General features: G+C 45.7%; 2 protein-coding genes across 2 annotated transcripts in view; both read left to right on the plus strand.

Moving 5' to 3' along the window:
- Positions 1-5,315, plus strand: part of LOC146209404 (uncharacterized) — a 19,643-nt gene extending 14,328 nt beyond the window's left edge. Inside the window, exons 4-6 of the mRNA XM_084580268.1 lie at positions 2,733-2,849; positions 3,705-3,843; positions 5,297-5,315. Of these exons, the coding sequence (XP_084436394.1) occupies positions 2,733-2,849; positions 3,705-3,843; positions 5,297-5,315 (275 nt within the window). The remainder of the gene's footprint in view (positions 1-2,732; positions 2,850-3,704; positions 3,844-5,296) is intronic.
- Positions 5,316-7,987: 2,672 nt separating this feature from the next.
- Positions 7,988-27,115, plus strand: part of LOC146209405 (uncharacterized) — a 33,719-nt gene continuing 14,591 nt past the window's right edge. Inside the window, exons 1-3 of the mRNA XM_084587404.1 lie at positions 7,988-8,207; positions 22,174-22,286; positions 22,972-23,082. Of these exons, the coding sequence (XP_084443530.1) occupies positions 8,090-8,207; positions 22,174-22,286; positions 22,972-23,082 (342 nt within the window). The 5' untranslated portion in view covers positions 7,988-8,089. The remainder of the gene's footprint in view (positions 8,208-22,173; positions 22,287-22,971; positions 23,083-27,115) is intronic.

The raw sequence follows: 27,115 nt of genomic DNA on the forward strand, positions 1-27,115 counted from the left end.
CGCGAATAGCGTATCATTAATTTTTACTCTGTCATATACTAGGGAGACTTTTTTTTTCGGTTGCGGTGTTCTTTACTTCGATCCCATAATTTTTTCATGATTTTCCTAACAGTAAGAGAAATCTTCACCGATTGAGTAGCCAGAGCCCTTTAGCTTGGTGCATTGCTTAAGAATGTTAATTTTGTCTCTGCAGTTAAGAAGTTTCAAGGTTATCGGCCTAGGTTTGGTGTCATTGTCTTTCCTTTGTCTTGCCAAGCGATGAATTTGTTCGAAACCTGCCGTTGAAACATCAAGAATGTCCTCAAATATAGTTTTCGCGACGGTATCATGCAAGCTGTCGGTGGATTAGCTCTGCTCTTCCTCAACACCGTAATGATTAAATTAGAGCGTGGGCTTCTGTTCTCAAGATCGTCGACCTTATTCGTTATCATAGCAAAATAACGCTCTAACTCAGCGACTGCCTTGGTGCGTTCTGTCACTTGTTTTTCGAGCCCGCTTATTTTTTCAAGCTTCTTTTCTATTGCGTTCAGTTTTTGACTAATTAGAACTTCCAATTTTAAATTTCCTGAATGTCATCCGCAATTAACTTCAGTTGTTCTCCAATCTGTGTATCTTGGGGCCCGGATTCGCCTCTATATCACCGCTCAGCATAAGCAACCACAGTCGAGAACATTTCACAAACTGGCTGGCTATAGTGCTTTCACACTAAAGAGACATCGGAGCGGAATGGATTCGAAAAAAGAATTTCTTACTCTAAGTGCGTGCATATTCTCAAGTTATAGCCGCAGCCTATCGCCTCTTTTTTATTTAATCGCAGCCTATCGCCTCATGTGCAGAATACAACAGACTCTCGTTCCTTGTATTGTGCGTCTTCGTCACCATCAATTTTGGTTCCTGTGCAACGACCACCTAACCCATTGCTATTAGTGCCGTCTCAATTAAGGTTCCGGCCTGGTGCTGTCAAAACGCCCAATCACAAAAACAATGACGATGACAAATATGTTCTTCAGAGTTCTGTTGGTGCGCGTTGTTAACCATTTCTTTGAAGGTGGTAAGGGGTCGACGTCTGAAATAAGATGAATATAAACGGAGAAGATTTTCAATTACATAAGCAGTAAACGGGTGGTCTGTCACATATCACAGTTCTCGGGGGACCATGTCCCAAGATGACTGAATGCAGCATAAGAAGAGACATTTGGTACGCTGTAGCAGCGGGAAGAACGGTCACCTCACACTAACGAGTAAGATGGTCCTCACATACGACAATCCAACGCTTGCCTTTTTTGTGACTTTGGGGAAATGCCCAAAATGTCGATTTCGTGTTTTTCAAAAGCTGTGGTGGCGCCACAGGGTGAGGCTTCCCGGGTGCTACACCTGTAGGACGTTTATGGCTCTGGCACTCAGGACAGCTGGCCACATAATGATCAGTTATGTGGCACATGCGCGACCAGTAGAATCGCTCCTGAGTACGGTGCAAAGTTCTCGCGGACCTAAATTGTCCCCAAGCTGGATCGTTGTGCATGACGCGCAAATTAGAATGATGGAGGTTTTCAGGCACCACCCAGAGGAACCGAAGGCCGCCGTCTGAACAAGCTTTCTTGTATGGATGGAGGATGGAGGAGCTTCCAGGGCGAGACGCGGGCATTGCACGGCGCCTGTGCTGGCATCTGCAACTTCCTCGAGGTTGGGTTGTGAGCAGCTTTCAAGAATGGCTCTGGATGCTGATCGTTTTGTTGCCCTGTACGGAAGGCGCGAGTATCAGGAAATCGTTAAAAAAAAGGCAGCGAGGTAATGACCGAAGTTGTCCGCGTCACATTCTGTCGTGCAAGCGGTAATCGGGAGAGGCAATCCGCATCTGCGTGCCGTCAGCGACTTATGTATGAGATTGTGTAGTACTCTTGAACGAGAATTGCCCAGAGGGCCTGGCGACCAGGCGGGTCAGTGAGATTGGGTAACCGGCATATAGAACGGTGATCGGTGAGCCCTCTTACGTAGCGTAAGAGGGTTCTAGCACAGCTTTCGCCCTCGCTCTTGATCACGTTCCACGTGACGCTGGTGGTAACAAAAGGACGTTCCATGTCCACAGCAATGGTTGAGGGTGGCGCTGGTGAACACACTCAAGGTTCGTATACAGACAACATAAATATCCAAACGAGTAGCGGGGGGTACAGCGGCCGATGTAGCTCAGTTGGAAGAGCACCGGAGGCGATATTCGGAGGTCGTGGGCTCGGTTCCCACCATCGGCATGTTGTTTTTTCTTCTACTTTGTGTTTAATTACCTTTCCCCTAAACAGATTACATTATTAATTTCTGTGATCCAAGTAAACATTAAAAAAGACAAACTACCATCTCCAACGCTTTCCTTGGCCCCGCCGACTGTTGGCTTCTTTCCTTCTTGCACGAGTATATGATATATATAATAAGGCTGACCTCAGATGTGTGGGCAAGGCTCGTTCTAGATCGGCTTTACAATTTTCTGAAATTTCAACCGAATGTGAGTTTATTTATGCAATTGCAGTGTTAGCAATGGAATTTTTTGAGACAACCGGGTGCCTTTTTCCAGGGGACAAAAGTCTTTCAGGGACTATACGGGACCAGATAATCTCTGCATATGACCTAACACTAGATTATTCTAAAGCCACGCTTTGATGCAATAAAACCGTCTCTGTTGTCCCATCATCAAGGGTATTGTGCAGACATGCTCATTTGGATGTTTTGGCTACTGTGGTCAGATGAAACTTCTCCTGGGTCGACGCCGTATTCTCCTGCGGCCCAACCAGCATTGAGCAGCGTGCGTGACATCCGGCATATTGCCGCGGACACTTTGCCTGACTCTCCGGAACATAACAGTGAGTGGCCTTTGATGTATCATTGCGAGGTTTTTATGTATTCATGTTTCCATCCATGGGTTGACTGCATAACTGAAGCATTTGGTTAGGGGAGAATTTCAAGAGGTTGTGGGTACTAAGCAGAGGCATGCTTCAATGATGAAATTAAAATGCGAATGCCTTGATGTTGGATATTCGGGTGTGGAGCGGTTATTCCAATCTTTGGCAGTATGCACGGAAAGAGGCGTCCAGGTTAGCGCCAATGCTTATGGAGACTACGAGCACCTAGACTTCAGCAGCTTTGTTCCCAGAACATTGTGGCAACTTCGGCATTATTTAAAAATGCACTTTCAACTGGCATTTCAGATGAAGCACGTCGTTAGTGAAACAGGATTCTTCCCACTGCAGAGAGATTTGACAGCTTCCTATAGCATTAATGCCTCGCCCATCAAACTTTGCGGCTATTGTTGCTCAAAGTGATGGCTGTGCAGCTGCGGCAGCTGCTTTTTTACCCTGGGCACGAGTAGCCGACCTTTGTGACCTTTGGAAAACCACGAATGCATTCAAACATGCTTTCAAAAGTAGAAAGTGATTACCACAGGTCTGTTATGAGAGATGCACTGACATCTGCTTGCTTGCGGGACCAGGACAACTCGAACCATCAAATAGGGATTCCAGTGGCGGATTAGAACCATGCCACATGATTAGACAGCACAAGCCGTTGTTTATGACACTCGGCACAAAAGACGGAAATTCATTTCGGGTTGCACCATTCTTTCCTGCTCAGGAAAGCTGTAAAGCAGAGCTCTTGGTCCTGTACAGCCATGGAAAGACTAATGTCGCATGTGTGCGCTTTCTATGTGCCTGTGGTTGCAGATGACTCCCTGAAACCGGTGGGGTGGAGTACAGCCGATTTTCAGCTGCCAGCCACCATGACCACGAAAGGGAGAAGTCATGCTGATTGGCACCAGTCATCAGCCACCCTACCAGAAACATCACCTGAAGTCCACACGGGGTATATTTGCCACATTTGTTATGTGCATCTCGGGCGAAAACAATCTTCGCTATGTTTTGCTGGCCGAAGCCAGTCATGACGAAATGGTGTTTGCTTGTGACGCAAGAAACTATGTGTACTTATCCAGCTTTCAGCTATGTTACTTCTCAAATAATGTTTCAAGCTTATTTTGAGCTGTCGGCTAAAGTGGATATGAAGAGTTGAAGAGTTTCAGTTGTGGTACAAGAAGGAATGTCGAAATTTACGAATATTAAAAAAATCCTTTTAAATATCAAATATCTGCTCTGTTAGAACAGTAAAAAGATGAAAAAAGCTTGTTTATCTCGTTTATTTCAAAATTCATGTGGTATTGGCAAATAAAGTAAACAAGAAATGCACAGAAATGTTCAGCTTACCGAAGAATCTGTATATATTCGGTAAAGGATTTCGTATACCAGTTTTCTATAGACGATGCAGCTTCATACAACCAGGTGGGTCGGCAGTGGTGTTGCTGCATACAGTAAACGCTCCTAAATTCGGACTTCAAGGGACTAAAAAATTGTCCGAATAAACCATTTGCTCAAGTTATTAAATGGGCTAAAAAAAACAGCGGGAAATCGTTTGAATCACAATAATTTTACCTGAAGAGCAGTGCACGATGCTTCTCTACATTATATTGAAGCCAGTGAGGATAACGTTTTTTTTTTTTTGTTCTGTCAAGTGCTTTGCTTTGTACACACTGCCGGAAGGTTTCTTCCCAGAACTTAAGGTACCCCTTTTAAAAGCTGGCACCATACCGTTTTAAGGATGGTTCACTGCGCAGAACACGCAGTCAATCATTACGGGGAAGCTGCGATGTATTAAGAAGTTTTCGGTTTTCTTAAAATGCAGTTTTTCGAATGCGATAATAAATCAAATGTATTCACATTAATAATAATATATATTCACATTTTCTTCAAGTCTCGACCTCTTTTCCTTCATTATTACATCTATGGTAAATGTATTCAAATCGAGCTTCAGTAAGTTGAATTTTGTATAAATCTAACTGTAGTAGCTGGTCCAGCCGAACTCTATAGGGTCTAATGTATAAAATGCAAACACATGTGTAGTGCTTTTCCGAAATAACTTCCATAAAACCAAGAACAGCTCGCAAACCTTGGATAAATAGAGATCGCCTTAAAATGATAAAAAGGAAGAAAAAGCTATACAACCAATTTATTTCTTCTAGAGCTTCCGACGACCTCGTAGCTTTTAAAGCATTTAGAAATCGGGTAACTTTGTTCCTTCGTCAAGCAAAGGACTATATGAATAATGTGTTAAACTACAATACAGTAAATCGAAGTGACCTTGTGTGGAAGGAAAATAATATCTTAAACCCTCAAAGGCAGCTAGACTTGTACTTCGATAACGATTGACGACCGCACGCTATCTGGAAAGCAGTTGGCTAATCTCTTTAATGATTACTTTATTACAGTTTTGAGCAGCGCTCATGATCGCCGCTCTGCAGAGCTTTTAAAATTTCGCAACCCCCATACTGCATTTCTGTCACCGACAGATAAACATGAAATTGAAAGTAACTTTACAACCCTTTGCAACAGCCGGTCCCGTGATATAGATGGTTTCCAGGTACAACCCTTTAAATACGTCAATGATATTATCAGCAAAGCTTTGGAGCACATATTCAATACCTGTCTAGAAAAAGGAGTATTTCCAAAGCGAATACAAATGGCTATAGTTTCTATTATATTTACAAGTGGTGACAGAAATCACCTCTCAAACTATCGTCCGGTATCGATTCTTCTCGTCTTCCCAAATTGTCTGGAAAAGGTTATGTTTCAGCGCAGTGCTGGGTTTAATGGAAAACATAATTTGATAAGTACATGCCAGCATGGTTTTAGAAAGGGTTAATACTAGATAGAGTTAATACTAGAATCATTTGAAAACAGACAGCTTATACTGGGCATATTTGTCGATTTTTGAAAAGCCTTTGATCGGATCAGTTATGAGACTTTATTAGGCAAGCTAGACGCATGCGGGTTTCGGGGAGTTTTTCTCCAATTGATTCGATCTTACCTAACCTTCCGTTGCCAGCAAGTTAAAATTGACAATCACTTTTCTGATATACAGGCCGTGCGAAATGGCGTCCCTCAAGGCAGTATATTGGGTCCACTGTTATTTAACCTATACATAAATTACATTACCAGTATAGATAACAAATGTACATTTATAATGCACGCTGACGACACAAGCATTTTCTTTAAATCAACCGATGTATTAGACCTGTTTTGGGTAAGCAAATAGGTGGTTGCGTTCCCTTCATGAATGAACAACCATTAATTCCTTAGAAATAAATATTAACAAAAAAAAAACAAAAGCTGTCCTTTTCCGGCCGAGAAACAGAATCGTTAACTTCTCGGGCTTCTCACTGTGGCTACGGTCAGCTGAAATCGAGCTCGTCTCGGATTTCAAAAGCCTTGGAGTATATTTCATTCAACAATTATTATGGAATACACATATAGACGCCACGATAAACAAAACAGCTAAGGCAGTAGGTATTCTGTCAAGGCTCCGGTATTTTTTACCACAGTTTGTTAAAAAATTATATTTCAGTCCCTTTTCTCTTCCGTTATAGGTTACTGCTTTTTGGTTTGGGGAACCACCACATTTTCTAATATGACCAAGCTTTTCAAACTGCAAAAACGTGCCCTTAGAATACTCGTCGACTTTTCCAGAGAAACAACTACGGCATCGATTTTTCAAAAACTAAATATAAATCCTCTCCCGCTCTCCCGCAGTAATACAAGCAAACCTTGTTAAGTCGCTACAGGACTGCAGCAATAAATCCAGTCCTTTCCTTCAGAGAAATTTACAGGCTTGAGCACTAAACTCATAACTATCACACGCGTACTAAAAATAATTTCATCCTTCCGCAAACCCGAACAAATTACGGACGACAAAGAATTAATTTTAACTTGCCACTTCTGTTAAACACAATAGATTGATTACACTATGCAGATTCCATACCCTTTATGAACTGATTGAAACTGTATTTCTCTTCGTGCCACAGCTTTCGAATTATCCGTGGTTTTCGTGCACAACATCGCCTTGCGACATGCCGCCTATTCGTACCTAATTACCGACAGAATTAACGCAGCTCATCGACCGCACATTTGGGCTGAGTATCATCCCCAGAGTAATGACCTTACCCAAAGCTTGAATAAGGCAGTGGCGGACATGTCAATGTACGTCGATTGGCAGCACAAGACTTGTGATGAAGTGCTGCCGTATGTCACCTTTGCGTACAATACGGCCTTAGAGTAAATAACTCGCTTCACGCCATTCCGTCTCGTATACGAACGGGAAGTTCAGAGCATGCCGGATTCCATGCTCCCGTGCGCGGAAGGTACCCAGGTTGCACCGAACGCCCACCAATATAACCTCCGCGCTGAGGAAACCCGCCAGCGGGCCTGAGTGTACATCGTACTTCGGGCGGCAGCAGACCTCTAACCCGCGCCGCTACAGCCTCCGCCACCGCAGGGTTGACTACAAACCTGGTGACAAAGTCTAAGTGGGGACACCAGTTGGCTGTCCAAGCTTGTTTGAGAAACTCCTTTCCCGCTACTTGGGGCCATACAAAGGGTTGCGGCGTGCGAGTGACCTCAGTTATGAAGATATTCCAAACTGCGCCGCACAATTATAACGTCTAAAGCCCAGCTAAAACACTGTGCACATTGTGCGCCAGATGCCGTACTATCCACGTTAAAGTACTGCCGCTGCTGGGACCACTTTCCTGGTTTTCACACCGTTATTTCCCGCCGTCTTCATTTTTTTTTCAATTTTTTTCTGAAAGGGGGGTTGATTCCACCTAGCATTGCAGGCGGCGCATGATGTGAGAAGTTGAGGAAGACGAAATTGGAAGGATGACGAAGTGTTGCTCGCGCTTGTGCGTCTGTGCTGCTTGCTGCCGTGAGGAATGGGCTTAACCCTTGTCATAAAAGCTATTTGTATCTGGAGTCACCGTGTACGTAAAATAATCGATCTAGAATGAGCATCAACCTCATTAAAGTGATACTGCAAAATAAACGTTTTTGTAGCATGAAAGCTACGCTGATTTGGTTTCAACAGGAGTATTGTGCCGATTTATTTTTACAGAGAATCCAGCAATGATAGATCGGGAATTGGCCGCCAGGGTAGTGGTCCTGGAGCATTGGCATCCGGATTTGGGACACCAGATTTGGAGAGATTTTGCCAATTTGTCAGAGCAGATATGGCAAAACTGTACGGCACGTCTCCAAACAAATCGCCTGAGAGGTCCGTGGACAGTATTGAGAAGGCGAGGGTGCAGAAACGGAGTTCGCCGTTACCGGAGTATTTCAACGCTACTGGTAAGTGCAAGCAACAGTCGCGGCTAGTTGTGGTTAATAGTCAGTATTTGGTAATTCATGTTTCATCCGAGGTAGCATACATTGGGCAACGAAATTGGTCCTGGTGGGTCAGATGTGGATATTGCACGCCATCCCCGGTGGGCTCGGGGCTGGTATAGCAACGGGGCCGATGTAGACCTGAAGTGGGCTCCCGACAAACGCACCGTTGGGCCCCTCTTGGAACCGATGCAGGCAGTCCTTATGGCGATGCCCACGTTCCTTCCACATTGCCAAATGGTCCCGACAACTTCCTCTTATGGCCCTGCTGCGAATACATTTTTGCTATTAGTTTTAATGAAGGTTTACGTTGAAATTTGGTCGGCCCGTCTCATTATGACATGCGACCGATGCTGATTTTAAAGGGCAAGCCTAATTTGGGGTTTTCAACAATATAGCATTAGTGGTCCAAGACAAATACTGACTGAGAGCCCTAATGCATTTTATCACGTTTACGGTCATAAGTATGCTCTTATTTTTATGGATATCTGCTCTTTTTAAGCAGCTAGCACATAAAATTTTATGAAATGTTCGTTGACAAATTTAGCCTAAATGACGTCATGTCCCACTTTCTTCAGGTTGCAAAGTTCATTGTTCGGAGCAGTAGCATGTAAGGATAGCTGCAGGCTGTCCAAGACAGGCACCTAATGAGCAGCAGTTAAGCTTGTGTAAGGTCCAGTCTTTTTAGCCCAATTTACATGAGCGCGAAACCTTATGTAAATTTTCGAAACGACTGATGATGCTTACAATGGTTACAAAAAATTATCTGTAATGTTAATCCAGGGAGCCATCTACTAAAATAAAGGATGGGTGAATGTGTCCAAAATAGTATGCAAGATACTTTGGTGGGTTCAGCACCATTTCGGCAGTGTAGGCACCACAGCGGCATCGTTTAGGCAGCCCTATTTGGTTAGCACTATTTTTCTTTAAAATAAGCCGCATTTAGGTCCCGTCAGTTTTCACCGCTAACAAATCTGACCAACATGCGGACGCACAAGTTGCTATCACACCAAGGCCCATGTGGGACTTAGCTTTTGTGGCAGCCCTAATTGGTCTGGCTACATTTCTCACCTAGAGTTCACTTGTTGCATGTGCCTTCAAAATACCTACACGGAGCCTATTTCGGTAGCATATAGGCCCGCCCACTTTCAAGTCCCATTATGGCCTGCATGGTATCTAATCCTGTTTAGCTAGGAAGACCTCATTTCGGCTTCACGAAGACTTGCCCAAATGTAACTCGCATTTGTATTCTACGTGCCCTGAAGTAATCTGCAAGGGACCCAATAGGGCAGCATGCACATGCACCTTTTTTTTCCCCATTATGACCGCTGCAGGTCTCGCAGGTGCAATCTCGAGTGGGGCTTGGTCACTTTTGTCTATTGGGGTACTGATGCAGCGGTTGTCATCGTCTCTCCATAGCTATTTACTATTACGTCGCATTGAGCGCCACATTCCGCGCTACCTTTGAGTTTTTTGTGGCCTGTACTATAGAATCGTGAATGACGGGAATGTGCTTCTTGGTTTTAGAAAGCAAATGAACAATCTTTATGAGGATAATGCTTTTTTTTTACACTGTATTCATGACCCAGTTGTTAAGACAATTGGCTGCTGATCGCAAGGGCGTGTGCTCAATCTTGGATACAATGGTCATTTTTCAATGGAGGAAAAGAGCAACAGGGAGATTGATAAAATGTGGAATATGAGTACAATTAAATTACTTCAGATGGTCGACACTTCTGCGGCATTGAAACCTATAAACTAAACAATCTTTATTTGTTGTACAATCTATGTGATTTATTTATTTATTTAGAATACACATGAGGGAATATAGCGGCGTAATGTAAAAGTTATGCATTGGTTATCATGAATAAAATATTTTCACTATGGATATTTTTAAATCTTGCGGATTGGAGGGAAGCACGGCTTGAGGGGGAATATCATTCCAGCCTTTCGCAGTTTGGATTTAAAATTAAAAAAGATGCGCAGTACTGAGGGGAAATGGTGGGTAAACACTTTCGTTGTGGCTGACACGTTGCGACGTCCAGTGAAAAGGCAGAATGACGAAGTTCGATAGTTGTGGATGATAAAATTTACCAAAATAACAAAGCCGAAAATGTTTACCTCGATAAACGAGAAGTGGTAGGCTAGCCTGAGACTTTAGGTTAGGTACACTAGTGAAGTAGCTGTAGTTAGAGTAAACAAAGCGGATGGCTCGATTTTTTACCGATTCGAGAGTATTAGGAAGGTATTATTTGAAGAGAAGGGTGTGGTTCCAACTTGGGCATGCGTATTCTAATTTTTGTCGAACAAGGGTGAGATATGCCAATTGGTTTACAAAGGGAGAGGCAATCTGAAAATTATGTAAGTCGAGATTTCTCCATTTGTAGCTGAGGTCACGATTAGCCATAGGAATTTATACAAATGCTATTTTTTCCTGCGTATCTATACCACCGCTCTGTGCGCGGGTGAAGTTCACGCGCGGCCCGACCAAGAGCTCCGGGACCCTGAATAACGGGAGAACACCAGACACAGTCGTGCTGAGGCACTCAGTGGAAGAGGGAGTGTGGTGTGTCTGCGGCGGCTAAGGGCTGAAGCACAGGCGCCGGATTCGTGGCCTTTCTCGCATCGAGTCAAACTCGTAGACGTCTGTGGATGCCTACGCATCAGTCAGCAGTAACCTACTTCATCAGTCATCATGTCTGACTGTCCGTATAATTTCCCTTTTTTTGTCCTATCTTGGTGCCTATATAAATTGTGCGCTGCTTTTTGCCCAATTGGTTCTGTGTTTACACTTCTTGTCGCGCTTTTTGTTTGCCAATGATTGCATTTTGCTTTTATTGCTTTTATTTGTTCCCTCGTATTCTATTTGCTAATAATTGAATGTTTTTTATATTCTCGGCACTCCTTGAATTCTTTCTAAATCACCAACTCACCCAATAACGTGAACCCTACGCTGGCAGACCGGCTTTACAAATTCTGTTGTATCACGTTGTCTGTAGAGCCAGATGCTAGCCTAAAGCGGGCCCCGCGCATCCACGACTTTTGTCTGACAGCCATTGGCCAGAGCAGGTTGGCACTATAATTGGTGGCAGCGACAAAACCGGTCCGACGACTGTTGGCGCTGATGTTTTGAAGGAATTGTATTGTTGAAGGTTCGTGCCAGTCCTTTACGTCACATCTTCTCTAGAGCATGATGGCAGAAGCAGACTTCAATATGTATGTCGAAAAAAAGCTTCGGCTTCTAGGCCAAATATTTTTCTTATATTTCGAACATGAGCAAAGTGGGTGCCGTAAAGAGCGAAAAGTTGAACTCACTTGCTGCATTGAAGGGTCGAAGCTCAGTATTGAGTAACTGGACATGCAAAGAGAAGGGTCGAAACTCAGAAACAAGGTATTGGAGAGGCCAAGAGTAGAGTCAAATCTCAAAATTGCTGTTCTTGAAAATAAAGTAGCATGAGGTGTTGTCGTTCAGACGAGAACCTGGAAATACGTCTGGATCAGTCGCTAGGAGCCGATTGGAAGAGTGGAAAGCAGTGCCGGGAATCAGTCAGCCCGCACAGTTATACCGGCGTTTGATAAATGACGTGATGTCCTCGATGCCTATTTACTGCGTTTTGAACACGTGGCCCAGAGCCAAGGTTGGTCTCTAGACAAATGGTCGTCAGACCTGAATCTGTGTTCGAGTGGAGCGTACCTGACCTTCTTCAGTGAAATGACCGCGTCAGACTGTACGAGCCATAAAAAATTGAAACAAACCTTGAAGCCACGTTTTCGATTGACCGAAGAGGGGTTTAGAGAAAAGTTTATGGGGTGCTTCGCATTAACGGAAAAACATGCTCTCAATTTGTCATTCGGCTAGGGAATTTTCTTGATGGGTGTGTCGAACTTTGAAACACCCATATAGAATATAATGACCAATACCTTTCGTTGTGTGCCACCGCGCTCGAAATTGTTTGAATAACAAGCCGTCTTGCCTCGATGAAATGGTACAAAGAGCGGAGCAATACGGAGACCCTCAAGGGTGGGCGAAGTTCACAAAATGTCCTGACGCTAGGAGAGACTCATCAGCTGCTGAAAGTGCTCAATAACAAAGCCAAAGGAAAGACGGAGGTAAGCTGAAGGACCCATAAGTCCAGAGATGTTTCCTTTGCTCTCGCACCGGCCGCCGAGCGGATACGTGCTGTTCTGGAAGGATGGAGGGAAGCAGTCAACTTACGAAATGCTTCATGTGCGAAACTATCGGCCCCACAAGTTGGAAGTGTTGGTACAGGAGTTGCACAAAACCAAAAGCTGCCGCTGACGAGTCGGCCTCGATCTATGTATCGATGATGGATATATTTAATTGCAGCATGGCAGAAAAATTCAGGCTGGCCTGACAGGTAAGGCGGCAGCTATGAAGGAGAAACTCTCTGTAGCCGCCTGTTCTGTGGGTTGCCACTGCGTGCCAGTTCTTATGCACAGTGGGGCAACACGGTGAGAGTGAAGAAAAACCTGGTCGCAGATGGCGATCTCAAGGGATCGAAGTTTCACATTTATCTTCTCGATCGCTCGGTTGTAATGCTTCCAGAGGAATGGATCAACATTGACACTTCTATTTCAAGGGAAGCCTCCGTCGAAGTGTGTGAAAATCTTTGTACGACTTCGTATTGGGCAAAATTGAGGGCGTCAGATCGACACAGCGGCTAAGGCGATGCCTTTATCCGGATACTTGGAACACACAGAGCATAGTAGCGCTGAGGAGATGGACACCAGCACAGAAAATGGCCCCACAACTGTTTCAGACGTGGAGATTCACACTAGAAAGGCCGTGGTGACAAGATCGTAGGCCAACGCGAAGGGACCCTAAAATGACTTAAGGTGCCAGATACAATCGAAACACAAACCGCGAAGAGCTAGCCAATGAGCTTGGCAGGACCCAAAATTGCGGAAATGCTTTCATCGGCTTGATCAGGTGGTTCAGTGCAGAAAGGGCAAAAAAACATCAGATTTTTCTGCAGGACAATGCTTTCCAAAGCAAGCCCACATCAAAATTTGGTGCAGCATACGTGGAGGTGGTCGTTCTGATCAAATTTCGAGCGGCCCTGTTCGAACGAGTTGAGGACTGTGTAATGGTTGGTCACCACGGCACTAGAACAGTTCTCATAATGCAAACTCGATTCTTTTTGCCGAGGCTGCAGGAGGACTTGAAGCGCTATGTCGCATCGTGGGACCCTGCCAACGAACCGCTCCCAGGGGACGCACCCGAACGGCGCCTCTTGTCAAATTTATGATCATTGATATGGCCTTTAATAGAGTGGCCATTGATATTGTTGGTTCACTGCACTCGAGTCAGCTCAAAACAACCGATACGCTGGCAATAGTTGGTGACCATACCACCGGGTTTTCTGACGTGGTTGCGTTTCCAAGTATTGAAACCAAGCTAGTGGCTGAGACCCTCGTTGAAATGTTCTGTCGCCTGGACATACCCGAGAGAGAGTTTGATCCACCAAGCAACGACCTTTACCTCGGAAGTTATGAAGGAAGTCACTCGGCTGCCGTCGATTAAGCAGATTCATACCACTTTTTACCGTGCCATAGCTAACGGTCTAGTGGAGCTTTTTAACAGGACAGTAAAAAATGCTTTAACGAACGTGTCAAGAAAGACCAAAGGATTGTGACGGTTACATCGCTCTGCTACTGTATGAGTATCGTGAGGTTCACCGAGACAGCCCCGCTTTCTCTCCTGTCGAGCTCTTTTACGGGCGAAATGTAAGAGGACCACTTGCAGTACTAAGACAATTGTTGCGAAATACCGCCATTCCAGATGAGCTTAGGAACACCAACGAGTAAGTCCTGGTACTTCGCGAAAGGCTGGAACACACTTGAAACCTGGCACATAGTGCTGCAGCGAGCCGGAGAGTGGTGGGGCCGTTACTCTTACTCTAGAGCCAAAGGCTATCGCTAAAGCCTGGCTCTCAGGCTCTATTCCTTCTTCCCATGGGAAATAACAAACTACTTATGCAATAGAGGGCCCTATACCATTGTGACACGAAACAGCAGACGTTTACTATGTTCAAACATCGTTGCGCTTAAGAAAAACCGACGTAAAGAACGACACGAAACACAAGGCGCTCTTTTGTTTCGTGCCGTTTTTTACTTCGGGTTTTCTTAAGCGCTACGAAGTTTGAAAATGTCAGTCACCAACTAGAACACCTAGAAACGCTCTTGACGTTTACTATGAAGTGGATCTTGGATACAATACCAAACCATTACACATCAACACTGTAATAAAGTATCATTATCGAGAAAAAGATCTGAGAAAATGGATGCGAGTACAATATATCAGAGACAGTGATTATGGGGGGCTTCGATATCGTAGTCGGCTAGACTGGTTGGCCCAGTGAGTCGTTTCCAGTGCAGCCTGAAATGTGTGCTTTGTGGATTTCCTCCACGTACCCGCATCAGCTTTCCTTTGCGTGTCCTTGCCCGCTTTTGTGTAATGACATTTTTCATCATGGGTTACGTCTACTCTGGGGGGTCCACGTAGATGCTGGAAGTGTGCTGCGTTACGATGAACAAAATGCCAGCGTAGGTTTCCTATTTCGAAGATTTCGGTGACTTCACGAGTTTGATGCAGTGTGCTTGAACTGCCAATGCCTGCCATACCTTGTGCAATGACTCCTACGTGGGCGATAGGACTGTACGCGCAGTGCGTGTTAATTGATTAAATATCCGTACCTGAGACTACAGGTTGTTAGTTTGAGTGCTGAGCCATGCTCAGTATGAGTGACCAGAGATGTGAAGGAGGAGGAGATATCTTCATTCAAAGAAGAGGTCGTAGGCGCGGGGTGGGTTGAGGTTCCCGTCCCCGTGGTGGGCCCCTCTTCTAGGCCGGACGCCAGGTGGCCGACCGACGATGTCGTTCGGCGACCTCTTCGGCCCGCTCCGTGACTCGGAGTTGAACCTCCGGGTCGGAGCTGTGCAGCGCGGCCTCCCACGGAGATTGGGTAGAGCTGCAGACTCTGTGAAGGCTTGTCTTGATTACATGAGTATAGGATGTGTGGTGTGTCTGCCTTTTGATGTCCACAGAGAGAACAGACAGAGCTGAACTGCTCTGGGAACCATATGAAGTACATGTACGGATTAAAGAAAGTGTCTGTTTGAAGCTGCCGCCGGGTGACTTGTGTTTTACTTAGAGATCGATGTGGTTCTGGGAAGATTTGTCTTTCTTTTTTGAAGTGGGTAGTAATTTCTTTGTAGGTTATCATCCGCTCTCTGGCCGACCTGAGCTCAGGGCGGCGCACCTCCTGATTAACTACGAATCCTCGGGCAAACTGGTGCGCTGCCTCGTTCCCAGGATGGTCCGAATGGGCAGGGACCCAGATCAATGTGATAAGGCGGGTATGGGAGATTTTTTGTAAGATTTTGATGGCTGCGGAGTGGGCCCTTCCGTTTGCAAAATTTCGAATTGCGGTTTTAGAGTCGCTAAGGTTGTATTTGGCAGTGGTGGAGGTATTGGCTAAAGCTATGGCAGCCTCTTCGGCCTCCTCCGGAAATTTTGTTTTATTGATTGTCGCCGATGCGAGGGGAGAACCTCGATGATCGACAACTGCCAGGGAAAAGGCATCTCTGTCCGCATGTTCTGCCACGTCCACGTGCGCCGTGTGTTTCTGTACTGAAAATCTTTCGTGTAATTTTTGTGCCCTAGCCCTTCTGTCCGTATCGTATTTTGGATGCATGTTTTTAGGCAGAAGACGGACTATTAATTGCTCGCGCACGTGTCTTGGAATCGGCAAAGTGTGGGCCCGAGTCCCTTCATATTGTATTCCTGCTTTTTTTAGGATGAAACGTCCCGTTTCAGTGCTTGATAGTCGTTCGTATTGTGCGGTGAGGTGTGCTTCCATCATTTCCGCTAAGGTGTTATGAATTCCTAACTTTAGTAGTGTTTCATTTGGGGTATGACGAGGGAGGTTAAGCGCAATTTTATTGGACTGCCTAATTAGTGAATCCAGGTCGTCTCTTTCTCTAACTGTGAGGGTGACGTATGGTGTAGAGTAGATAACTCTGCTAAGAACTAAGGCTTCTACTAGTTTCCTGGTCTCAGCTTCTTTAACTCCTCCACGCCTATTTGCGATTCGTCTGAGGAGGAGGGAAATTTGGTTGACGGTGTTTTTCAGTTTCTTAATTAGTGTGTCGTTTTTTTTGGTTTGACTGTATGAGCATTCCCAAGATTCTTAAGGCGGAGTCACACTGCGGAAACAGTTGGTCAACTCTGTTCATCAACAGCGTGTTCGCGTAGTGTTGGCGGCCCTGTCACATCGCGCCAACACGAACTATTCGGAAACATGTCGTTGTCGCCCGCCAACAGCTGCCGCGAACTTGTTCTCAGACAGTTGGGCGACACCATGTCACACCGCGAAAACGTACTGCTCGTTAAGGCGCCGATGTCAGAAGCCGCCCATATCGCTACTATTTTGCCCAAATTCATGCGCTATACGCGGGGCTGGGGAAAACTGAATAGCGAAAGAGGCTGTACAATACGTGCACATACCCTGAAAACGTCTCGTTTCTCGAGGAATGCGCATAACAGGATACTCACCGTTGGAGCGACAGTCCCGGGCGGTTATCCGTGTAGCTCTATATGGAGCGCATTTCATATGGCAGCTTTTGTTGTTGGGCTAGTTGGTTTGATTCCAGCCTTGCGAGACAAAGGCGAACCACAAGAACACGAAGGATGACTGGACGAAGCGGATCAGCGCTTCGTCCTTTTTGCTCTAGACTTCGTGCGCCGAGCCCCGCAAGCATTTCGTATGGCGCAGTCAGGGGACCCAACCACACGTCGCGAAACACACGTGTGTACTGTGACAGCGGCAGCTCCTGGGCCATCGGCCCGTCTAAAGGTCCAAAGTTTCATCCATCGTCTGCTTTCAGCGCGCGCCTCAGATTTCTAGAGCAGGCGTCGCGTAGCGAAGGCATTCCTCCAGAGCGGGGCGTGCGCAACCGCAACCGACACTAGCTGCCGTCTACCGCTTGCCGTGTCAGTTGACGGCGAAATTCCCATGATGTTTTCTATTATATTTTTTATGACTAGGCTTCATCCACCACCTGCCCGCGGCGCTCACTCCTATTTTTTTTTTCTTCCTCCATGGCGTCCGCCAAAACAGACTAGGCCCAGCGATGAGTGCGGCAGGCAAGCAGCAGCGCATATCATCGCCTGGCGCACCCCTGGGAGGCGCTGTTGCGGAAAGCTGCTCCACGCTTTGCGCAGGCATGCATGCTGCTGTTGCACAAGTATAGCAGGCAGTCCTTCTGATCGCAGCTTTTTTTCTGATACGACCGTGCACTGCATCAAACCCAGCAGCGCTACATATGCTGCACCGCTCCGCGGTCTCGGCAGCGGCGACGGACAACGCGGACCATCGGCGCACCGTCTGCGACAGCCTCTACAAGTTTTAGTGAATGAAAACGGCAATTAAGTAGAGTTTTGGTTATAGTTAGGTGTACTCAACAATTGTTTACATCACAGCATGGACGTACACAGAATACCTACGAAACGCCGGTGTGCAACCGCAGCAATCTCGCTCGACAACGGGAGGAGCGACCGTCGCCGCGTGAACGCACGCCTGCATGCGCTGCCTGCAAGACGCCACAAAAGCCACAAATGGAAAATGATTTGCTAGGAAACTTCCTGCAAAAAAAGAAAGTATCTGCAAGTAGAAATGCGCAGGAATGAGTCAATCAGCTCAGATATGAGTGCTTTGGTTGGGGTGTTGTCGCCCGGAAATTCGCCCGGCCGGCGAACAGGCCAAACAGCGTTGACGGACAATGTTTCCTGCTTGTTTTGGTTGCCGAACACTGTCACACCGAGGTAACACTGCAGCAACCTGTTCAGCTTCCCGGCTGTTCGTGCGGTGTGACATACTGTTGGGGAACAATTTGGTTCGGAAACTTGTTGGCGGCTTGTTCGGCAAACTTGTTCGGTTGAACATTGTCACACCGAGGCAACAGTGCAGCAACCTGTTCGGCGTCCCGGCTGTTTGTGCGGTGTGACATGCTGTTGGGCAACAAGTTGGTTCGGAAACTTGTTGGCGGCTTGTTTGGCGAACTTGTTCGGTTGATGTCGCTGTTGTGTTTCTGCAGTGTGACTCCGGCTTTAGTGTTTCCACTTCTTGCATGGCTGCACCTTCCGCGTAGATTTTGATCGCAGGCGCTTTATTCTTTCTTTGGCGCTTTGGGTGTAGAATGAGTAATTCAGATTTCTGGGGGGAACACGCGAGTCCCGCGGCTTGCGCCTCCTCTACGACTACGTCTACCGCTTGTTGTAGCGTATCTTGTATCGTGCCAATGCTCCCCTTGGTGGTCCAAAGGGTGATATCGTCCGCGTACAAAGAGTGTTCTAGGTCTGGGATTCTTGCGAGTTCGTGTGCCATTTTGATTAGGGTTATATTGAAAAAAAAGGGGGAGAGGACCGATCCTTGCGGAGTTCCTCTATCTCCTAAAGTGAAGGTGTCGAATTTGATAGTGCCAATTTGAATTTTAGCCGTCCTATCGGAGAGAAAGTCCTTTATGTAGTTAAACGTTCTTGTGCCTACATTCAGCAGTGAAAGAGATTCTAGGATTGCTTTGTGTTTAACGTTATCAAAGGCTTTGGTTAAATATAGGGTTATTATTGCCCTGGTACTCCTTTCTTGCTCATGAGATAGGACTTCGTTTGCTAGTCTTAGCATCGTATCCTGTGTTAATAAATGTGGTCTAAAGCCGACCATAGTGTTTGGATATAATTTCTCTTTTTGCATGTGTGACTGGAGTCTGGCTAGTATGACGTGCTCTATCAGTTTTCCTATGCAAGAAGTAAGCGAAATAGGTCTGAGGTTTTCGAGCGCGAGCTTTTTGCCAGGTTTTGGGATGAATTTAACGATGGCATGTTTCCAAGACGCTGGGAGTTTTCCCTCCCTCCAACACTCGTTCGCAAAGTCCGCGAGGGCTGTGATAGAAGCGTCGTCTAGATTTCTGAGTGTCTTATTGTTAATGCCGTCCTCTCCTGGGACGGATGTTGTACGTACCTCAAAGAGGGCTGCTCTTATTTCCGCCATTGTTATGTCAGCATCCAGGATGGAGTTAGGCTCTCCTTTATAATCGGGCAGGGACTTCGTCTCACGGGTTTCTGCTGTAGCGTGTCTATAATATCTTGATCCGTGCCTGGGTCTATGTTTAAAATTTTGGTTAATTTCGTTTTGAGTGATAGCTTTGTTGGATTCCGGATCAAGGAGATGCCGCAGAGGATTCCACGTCTCCCTGATGCCTAGATTGCCATTCACATTTTCACAGATATAGTTTCACTGCTGTCTCGCTAGTTCTGCGGTGTGGTGTTGAGATGTGAAAAATGTCCATCTTATCGCGTTTGAATTTGGCGCTGGTCTGGGCGTACGAATATTATTTTACAGTATTCTTGAGTTTGGGGCCGTCTCACACACCACCGTCAACAGCCTTATTTCGGCGTCGTGTGCTGCAGATGCAAGTGGGCTCACCGTGAGGCTTTTGCACTTGATATATGGTGAAGTTGGAGAGTGATTTTCAGTGCTCACAGTCCCCTCAGCTTCCGGTCATTCACCGCCGCTTTTTGCACGGACAAAATTCACGTGCGGCCCGACCAAGAGCCCGTGAATAGCGAGTTCACACCAGACATAGCCGTTCTGAGGCACGCGGTCGAAGACGTTGTGGGGTGCGTCTGAGGCGCGCTACGAGCCGAAGTATAGGCGGTGGGTGCGTGGCCCTAATCGCATCGACTCTGACGCCTTCGAGCCAGCACCCCGTCGACCACCATCTTTCACCGTGTATAGCTTTACCTTTTCTTGTCCTATCTTGCTGGTTGTCGTAAATTGTACACTTTTATTTGCCGAAATGGGTAAGATTGGTTTTGCGTGTACACTCTGCCGCGTTTTGTGTTTCCTATGGTTTCTATCTTACTCTTGCTTCATTTAATTTTTACCTCGTGTTTTCCCTGCAAATAAATTATGTTTGTATATTCTCTGCTCGCCGTGAATTTTTTATAATTCACCAAACGCATCGACACACGTGAACTCTACACGGGCAGACCGGCCTGATAAATTCTGTCGTCTCCCGCTGGCTCAAAAGTGAGGTGCTAGCGTAAAGCGGCCCCTTTGCATCAACGGCTTGCGCATGGCAGCCGTTCGCCAGTGCAATTTTTGGCAGTTTCAAAAGCCCTTTTCTTTGCATTTCACACCAAAGGAGCCAGTCAATGGGAGATGTAGAGACTTGTATCTACTCCACCATTGATGGTTGGTTAATGGCACTCGCTTGTGAACCCGACACCACGTGCTTGTGAGTCAAATGCTGGAACTATTAGGCCATCACTACTGTGTTCAGATAATTTTTACTTCATGCCAGGTATCTTCGTCACATCTTGAAGCTGCATTAGAAGGGATATGTAGTGCTAGTTTATTTACCATCCGCTTAATAAAAAAAAATGAATATTCCTGCCTACGTTAGGTGTCGTTTATGGTACTGACTTGTCGTGCCTCCTAGTTTTTATGATTGCTGCAGTTCTTACTTCATGGTTTCTCGAAGTTTAGCTTGCAATTACCTGTTTCAAATGAATATCTTTACAAATATTCTCACAAGCAGTGAATAATCATGCCAAAATGTCATGTCGTTCCTTCACTGTTTGAATTATGTATCAGGCATTTTTTATAAATCTATTAGGTTTAACAAATGCTAAGAATTAGCGCCGCCCTTCAGTAAAGCAAAGACTGGAACTGGCGCTAGCAACAGAGGAGAGGCGGAGGCGAGGAAGGAAAATAATCCAACCACTGCGGCTTGCAAGTACGACAATGTGAGGTTTAATCATGTCCCCACTCTCTAGCTCATTTGATGCATAGTGGAATGAATGTTTTCGCATCTACTGCAGTGCAATCTTGAGGATACCAAACCGTTTGTTGCTAATTACAGGATGACAAGAATATGTATTATTTCTCAGCGGAAGTGCATTGTGTCAAATGTGCAGAATTTCAGATGTTAACGAACACTCTCCTCTTCCACCTGTGATATGAAACCGTGTGTTACGCCACAACCGCGAAAACTATGCTTTGCCCACGCGTCGTTGACTCCACAATCACTAGTCGTGACTATATTATTCGCGAGCAGTGAGCTTTGGTCACCTGCGTGTAAATAAAAATACCCCGCCTTCAATTGATCTGCTTTAATGCGTTTCCCATTGTTCTATATACGGCTTTTAATTTCAGGATACACAATTTCGGTTATGCCTTATTTCATGAAATCATGAAATATATTTACGCATTCTACGGTACTATATTATCTATTCTGGGCCATTTGTATTCATTGCTTGAATGCTGTGCATATTTGGACACACCCTAGAATGCTTCCACATTCACTTTGGGGCATTCTTAAAGTTTGCATCTGCAGTTTTGACAATACTCTCATGTGCGTACTTGTTATTGAAATGCTCAACACATAGATTAATAAAATTCGTTAGTGCAAGCGTTCGAAATGGTATTTCCAGCTCGTTCAGCCATATCGTGAATCGTGTTCATGCTTTGCTTCTGCCTAAACAAGGGAAGACTCTGGGAGAAGCAAGCCTTGGTTGATGCGTATCCCTGGCACCTTCTTAGTCCTTGCTAAGTGGCGGTTTAGCGCTGCTGCGAGAACTTTGATCATAACCCCGCAGAGACGGCTGAATGTGCGAATTCTCTGTTGCTATGTCAGATCCAGTGCGCTGTAGTGTTGTGCTAGTGCACGCAACACATTGCCAGCGCTGTGACGTTTGTGATGAAGGAACAAAGTGTGAAACACCGCAATTGATATATGCAATGCGAGTTTGCCAGGAGATTCGTATCCCAGCTATTTTCCTTCATAGGTGAAAGCAGATGGTTATAATGGCGGCCGTGGTTCTGTTGGTTTCTTTCTGCTTCAGATGAGACACGTGACCGTGCCTCCATTTCGCCAATCCGGTCTTCTCCCCTTTTGTTGGCCCGGGAGTACTCAAAGGAATCCGCCTGCATTTCCACTGACATCACTGGTGCCGTGGTGAGCCGGATGCTTACTTCCTTGTAGCTGATGGCTAATTGAGGTTAGAATAGTGCACACATTGGTTTTGAATTTCTGGTGTGTAGGGACCGGCATGTTTTCTGCATTTCGGTGTCACATTCTGTGCATTGTTTGGTGTACACGCTTGGTTTCTTCACGCCCACTTGTCACTGAGATCCTGTCTACTGGGTGCTACAGTTCAAATTGCAAGTGTCGTACATAGTAATTTTTCAAAGGATGCAGCACTACTGCATTCAATATTGGTCAATGCTTATTAATAACCCCTAAGTGTGAAAGTGGTGTGGAAAATGGCTCTTAGTGGAAGCTCGTGATTACTCAGTGATATCTTCAGGTTTTATTTTTCAGGTTATTTCAACCCTGTAGGCGGCCAACAGCGTTTTCAGCAATAGCGTTAGTGTAATAATTTCCGTTTTCGAGCCTTTAAGTTCTTCGAGTACTTACACAGTTATTTACTGAAAGGGACTTGTTCCTCCAGGATCTTGCTAACAAGCCTGGCGATAAGGAAATGCAGGTTGTTATTGTTGCAGTCTTTTAAAGAAACAGATATGGGCTGATCCTCTTCGAAAACTTGGCTTCATTATGTATGCAAGTGTGTTGCTGTTAACATGTCCCAATTAACAATAAAGTAATCCCGAATAAACTTCCTGTGAATTACCTTGTGCAGTGGACTGCACATGAAGAGAGGTTCCAAATGGATGCTAGGGAGCCAGAACTCCTGGACGCGACGTTTGAGTCCTCGATTACCTCAATTATGGCCATGAAACTTCATGAAATGGTAAGCTCTGTTCTATTTTGATAGTCAATGAGCAATAATTAGGAATCCGCTGGGAATATACATTAGACGTAAATCAAAAATGTGTGACAAAAGCCATTAGGCAGAAATAATTTTTGTTTACATTTTAAGGCAGCTCTGTCAGCACAAAGTTGTCAGTGTATTGCTGCACACACTGCCGCTTATGTGCCAACAAATAGGTTTGTATGTCTGCCAGTGTGATGCTGTCACTGTACGAAGATGTGCGGACTTCAAAGGCTAGAGTCAAATCCACTTATTAAGGCTCCATCTTGTTGTGGCACCACAGGCACGAGGACAGAACTGGAGAGAGACAAAACAGGCGCATACCAACTTGCCTAGTTTTCCACCCTCTTGCTATAAAGGCTCAACAGACAGAGAACGTAATCATCTTAATCAGAATTGCTGTTATACGGTGGGAGCACTTGATCAGTTACTGCATACTAGTTGATTTCGGTACATGACGACACAGCACTCTAGACGTCATCTAGGCCTTCAAACGTAACAGTGGCAGGAATGGGCACACCACAGTGTCGCAGGTCATCAATGATGTCTCCATGTCAGTTCTTTGTGGCAGTTGAAAGATGAGGCAAGGATTCTGGAATTACGGCACAGGGCTCAGCACTGAAGGCAAATCCTAAATGCTGGAAGCAGTTATTGGCTACGTCCGCTCATCGCCTTAAGCCTTCATGCACTAGCACACTAGCACGGAGGTTTATGGCCTACCATTGTGTTTCCTCTGACTGTCGAAACACAGCACCACGCGGCGCAGTAGTCGGGAAAGATATAAATCAGTCTTGATAGCAAAGTGGTCTATTGGTAGGAGAACGCAGGTAGTGTTGAGCGGGAATACTTTATTCTCAATCACTTTTAGGTTGCTGATTGGGGAACAGGCGCTGCAGTTGTCAGCGAACAGTAGTAATATGCGCTTCTCCGCCTCACATCTTTGGTCTAGCTTGCGTAACGTGCCCTTCAGATAACTGTTGCGTGATCCACGCTTTACTACATACGGCACAGGAACTGACTGCGTTTCCTTAAAGAACCAAGGGTTCTGTGACTTCTTGATTACTGGCAGGGTAATTTCGCCATTCGTAAAGAGAAGCTTCCAACAACGGTAAGCCGTTCCTTACTATGATCACTATGTATTACTATGCTTGCCCCGATAATAAGGTTTTGAACATAGCAAGCGTTTTTTTCTAGAAGTTTATAGAAAAGTTCAGTATTATCGACTTTAGAAGTGTTCGAACTACTGAGGCTAAGCAGCGCTTCGATCTTTTCACTGCAACAGTTTTTGACCTGTGTGCTACTCACTGCACCCAATTCACCCCGCATTTTTGTAGTTGAGTTTGAACCCTTTCTGAAATTCCTTGGCCACCCATCGTTTAACTTGAATCCCTCTATGCAAAGCTGCAATGGGACGGTTTCAGCCCTATGCTTGAAAAGGTAGCCAGAACGAGAAACGATGACCGATGGTAGTGTTAAGCCGGATGTTGGATGCTTCTAGCTGCGTAATAAGTCCTTGTCGTAGCCCTTTCTGTCCAGCTCTACATGGTGTCGGTCTTGCTTCCAAAATATCGAACTTCTTCTTCATATGATCCGATATTGTTCGCTCGGAGACGCTAAACTCACGGGCAACTTCGAGTTGTGAAGGGGTGCTGAGCAGTAATTGCTGGATTATGGTTGCTTTGTTAGCAATTGTTAGCGTTTTGTATTTACCGCGCTTCGCTTTCGTGAGCACGGACAGCAAAGACACAATTCGCGCCATTTGTAGTGGCGTGTCGACAAAATCATGCTAAAGGTTGTTGTGTGACCACCTGAATCACCTAGAACAACGAAAAGTGCTGGGCAGATTCAACATTATAGACTAAAAAGGTCACGGCTGTCCAAAAAATTTGTCGTCCTCATACATCATGTCTATGGACCAGAAGCGCCGGGCGAAGCTGTCGAATAACTGAGCAAGTCCGAATTATCGGCATCGATTCACCGATCGGCGACTGATTGTTATTATCATCACTATTTCAGCCAACTTGCATGCACAGTAACAGCCACGGGCAATTCCTCCGTCAGTTTTCTTTCTCATTTCTTTGAACTTTGTCTGCAGGTCTCTCAATGAATCACTTTAAAGGCTCGTTCTTTAGAATAACAAAACTTGAAGTTGGGCTGAATGGTGCATTGCAACTTGACTGAAGATAAAGCGCACAGGAAGACACACATAAGAGAAAAAGACACAAGACACGCGCTAACTCCCATCTGGTTTATTTGCAGCAAATATATGCTGAAAAGGGGTCATGCGCAGTACATAACAATAACATAAAGACAGTCAAAATAAGGAATATTACAAAACATGATCAAGGAATATCACACAACACGATCAAGAAAACTGATCTCTGCCTTCCAATGCCGCACCGACGTATCGCTGACACACCTATCTCCCCTTTTCCCGATATGGAATGCCTCCAAAAGCTCACGCGCTGTCTTATCCCGGCCTCTGCCCAGAATCTTAATGTCAGCCAGTCGCGGCTCGCACGCAGTGCAGTTCGCGCAATGCGTTGCCAAATTAGCCCCTCCACTCCTTAAAGACCGCAAATGATCCCCTGCTCGATCATTAATACAGCGCCCGGTCTGGCCAAGCAGGCCTTCCCACAGGTCAGCGGGATCTCATATACGACCCCCATGCAGCAGTCGACAAACCGTTTAGCATGTTTTTTCTCACAACCGCTCGGTTTTACAACACGCGAAATGCGTGAGCACAGCTCCGCCATCTTCTTCGGAGCGGAGAACACCACCGGCACGCCACGTCTGTTCGCCACTTTCTTCACGTGGTGTGCAACCTTATACATATACGGTACCACAACAGGCTTAGCCGTATTTCTCACCGTAGTAGTTTTTTTCCCAAACATGGCTCGCTTGGTTTTCTGGAGCAGGGCTTCCGTCACTGACATAATGACCGCGCAGGGGTAACCAGCAGACAGCAACCGCTGTATTTGCCTATTAAAACTCGACTGCACAGCATGCGGGCACGACTTCGCGAGGGCAGACCCTAAGCATTGGCTAGCGATAGCTCTTTTAACAGTTTTAGAATGTGCCGAAGAGCAGGGCAAAAGTTGTTTCTGCGCCCGTGGAGCGTACAACCAACAAGCACGACCACTCCTTAAAGTAACGTTAATATCTAAAAACTGCAATGAACCTTGTGAAGGAAGTTCATGAGTGAAAACCAGACCTCTCCCATTCTGCCGAAAGTTGTCCAAAATCCCACCCACCGCGTCAGTGTACATCGAGTTTGGTAGCATCGAGTTTGGTGCCTCATGCTGCCTTGTTTGTTGCTGCGAGAGATGCTATTGAAAAAAGTGGGGTTGTGCAATTTCAGAACTCTAGTGGTCTAACAGTGGATAAATTTATACGTGTGCTTGAGTTTTATATTGGTGTTACGTTTATCTCTTTTCAGAACAGATTTTATCGCCAGAAACAAGATATATGCATTGGTTCTTGTGTTGCCCCGGTTCTTTGTAATGTGTTTTTAGCTTTTGTTGACCGCGCCCTTGAGCAGAGCTTTAATGGGAAAGGTGTGCTAAAGGTATTTCGGTACGTGGATGATTTTCTGATTATTCTTAACAAGCTACCAAACACGACGTACACTGACGCGGTGAGTGGGATTTTGGACAACTTTCGGCAGAATGGGAGAGGTCTGGTTTTCACTCATGAACTTCCTTCACAGGGTTCATTGCAGTTTTTAGATACTAACGTTACTTAAGGGAATGGTCATGTTTGTTGGTGGTACTCTCCGCGGGCACAGAAACAACTTTTGCCCTACTCTTCGGCACATTCTAAAACTGTTAAGAGAGCTATCGCTAGCCAATGCTTACGGTCTGCCCTCGCGAAGTCGTGCCCGCATGCTGTGCAGTCGAGTTTTAATAGGCAAATGCAGCGGTTGCTGTCTGCTGGTTACCCCTGCGCGGTCATTATGTCAGTGACGGAAGCCCTGCTCCAGAAAACCAAGCGAGCCATGTTTGGGAAAAAA

This window comes from Amblyomma maculatum, chromosome 1 (genome assembly GCF_055883805.1).
Source record: "Amblyomma maculatum isolate TAMU_Amacu chromosome 1, ASM5588380v1, whole genome shotgun sequence".
NCBI lineage: Eukaryota > Metazoa > Arthropoda > Arachnida > Ixodida > Ixodidae > Amblyomma > Amblyomma maculatum.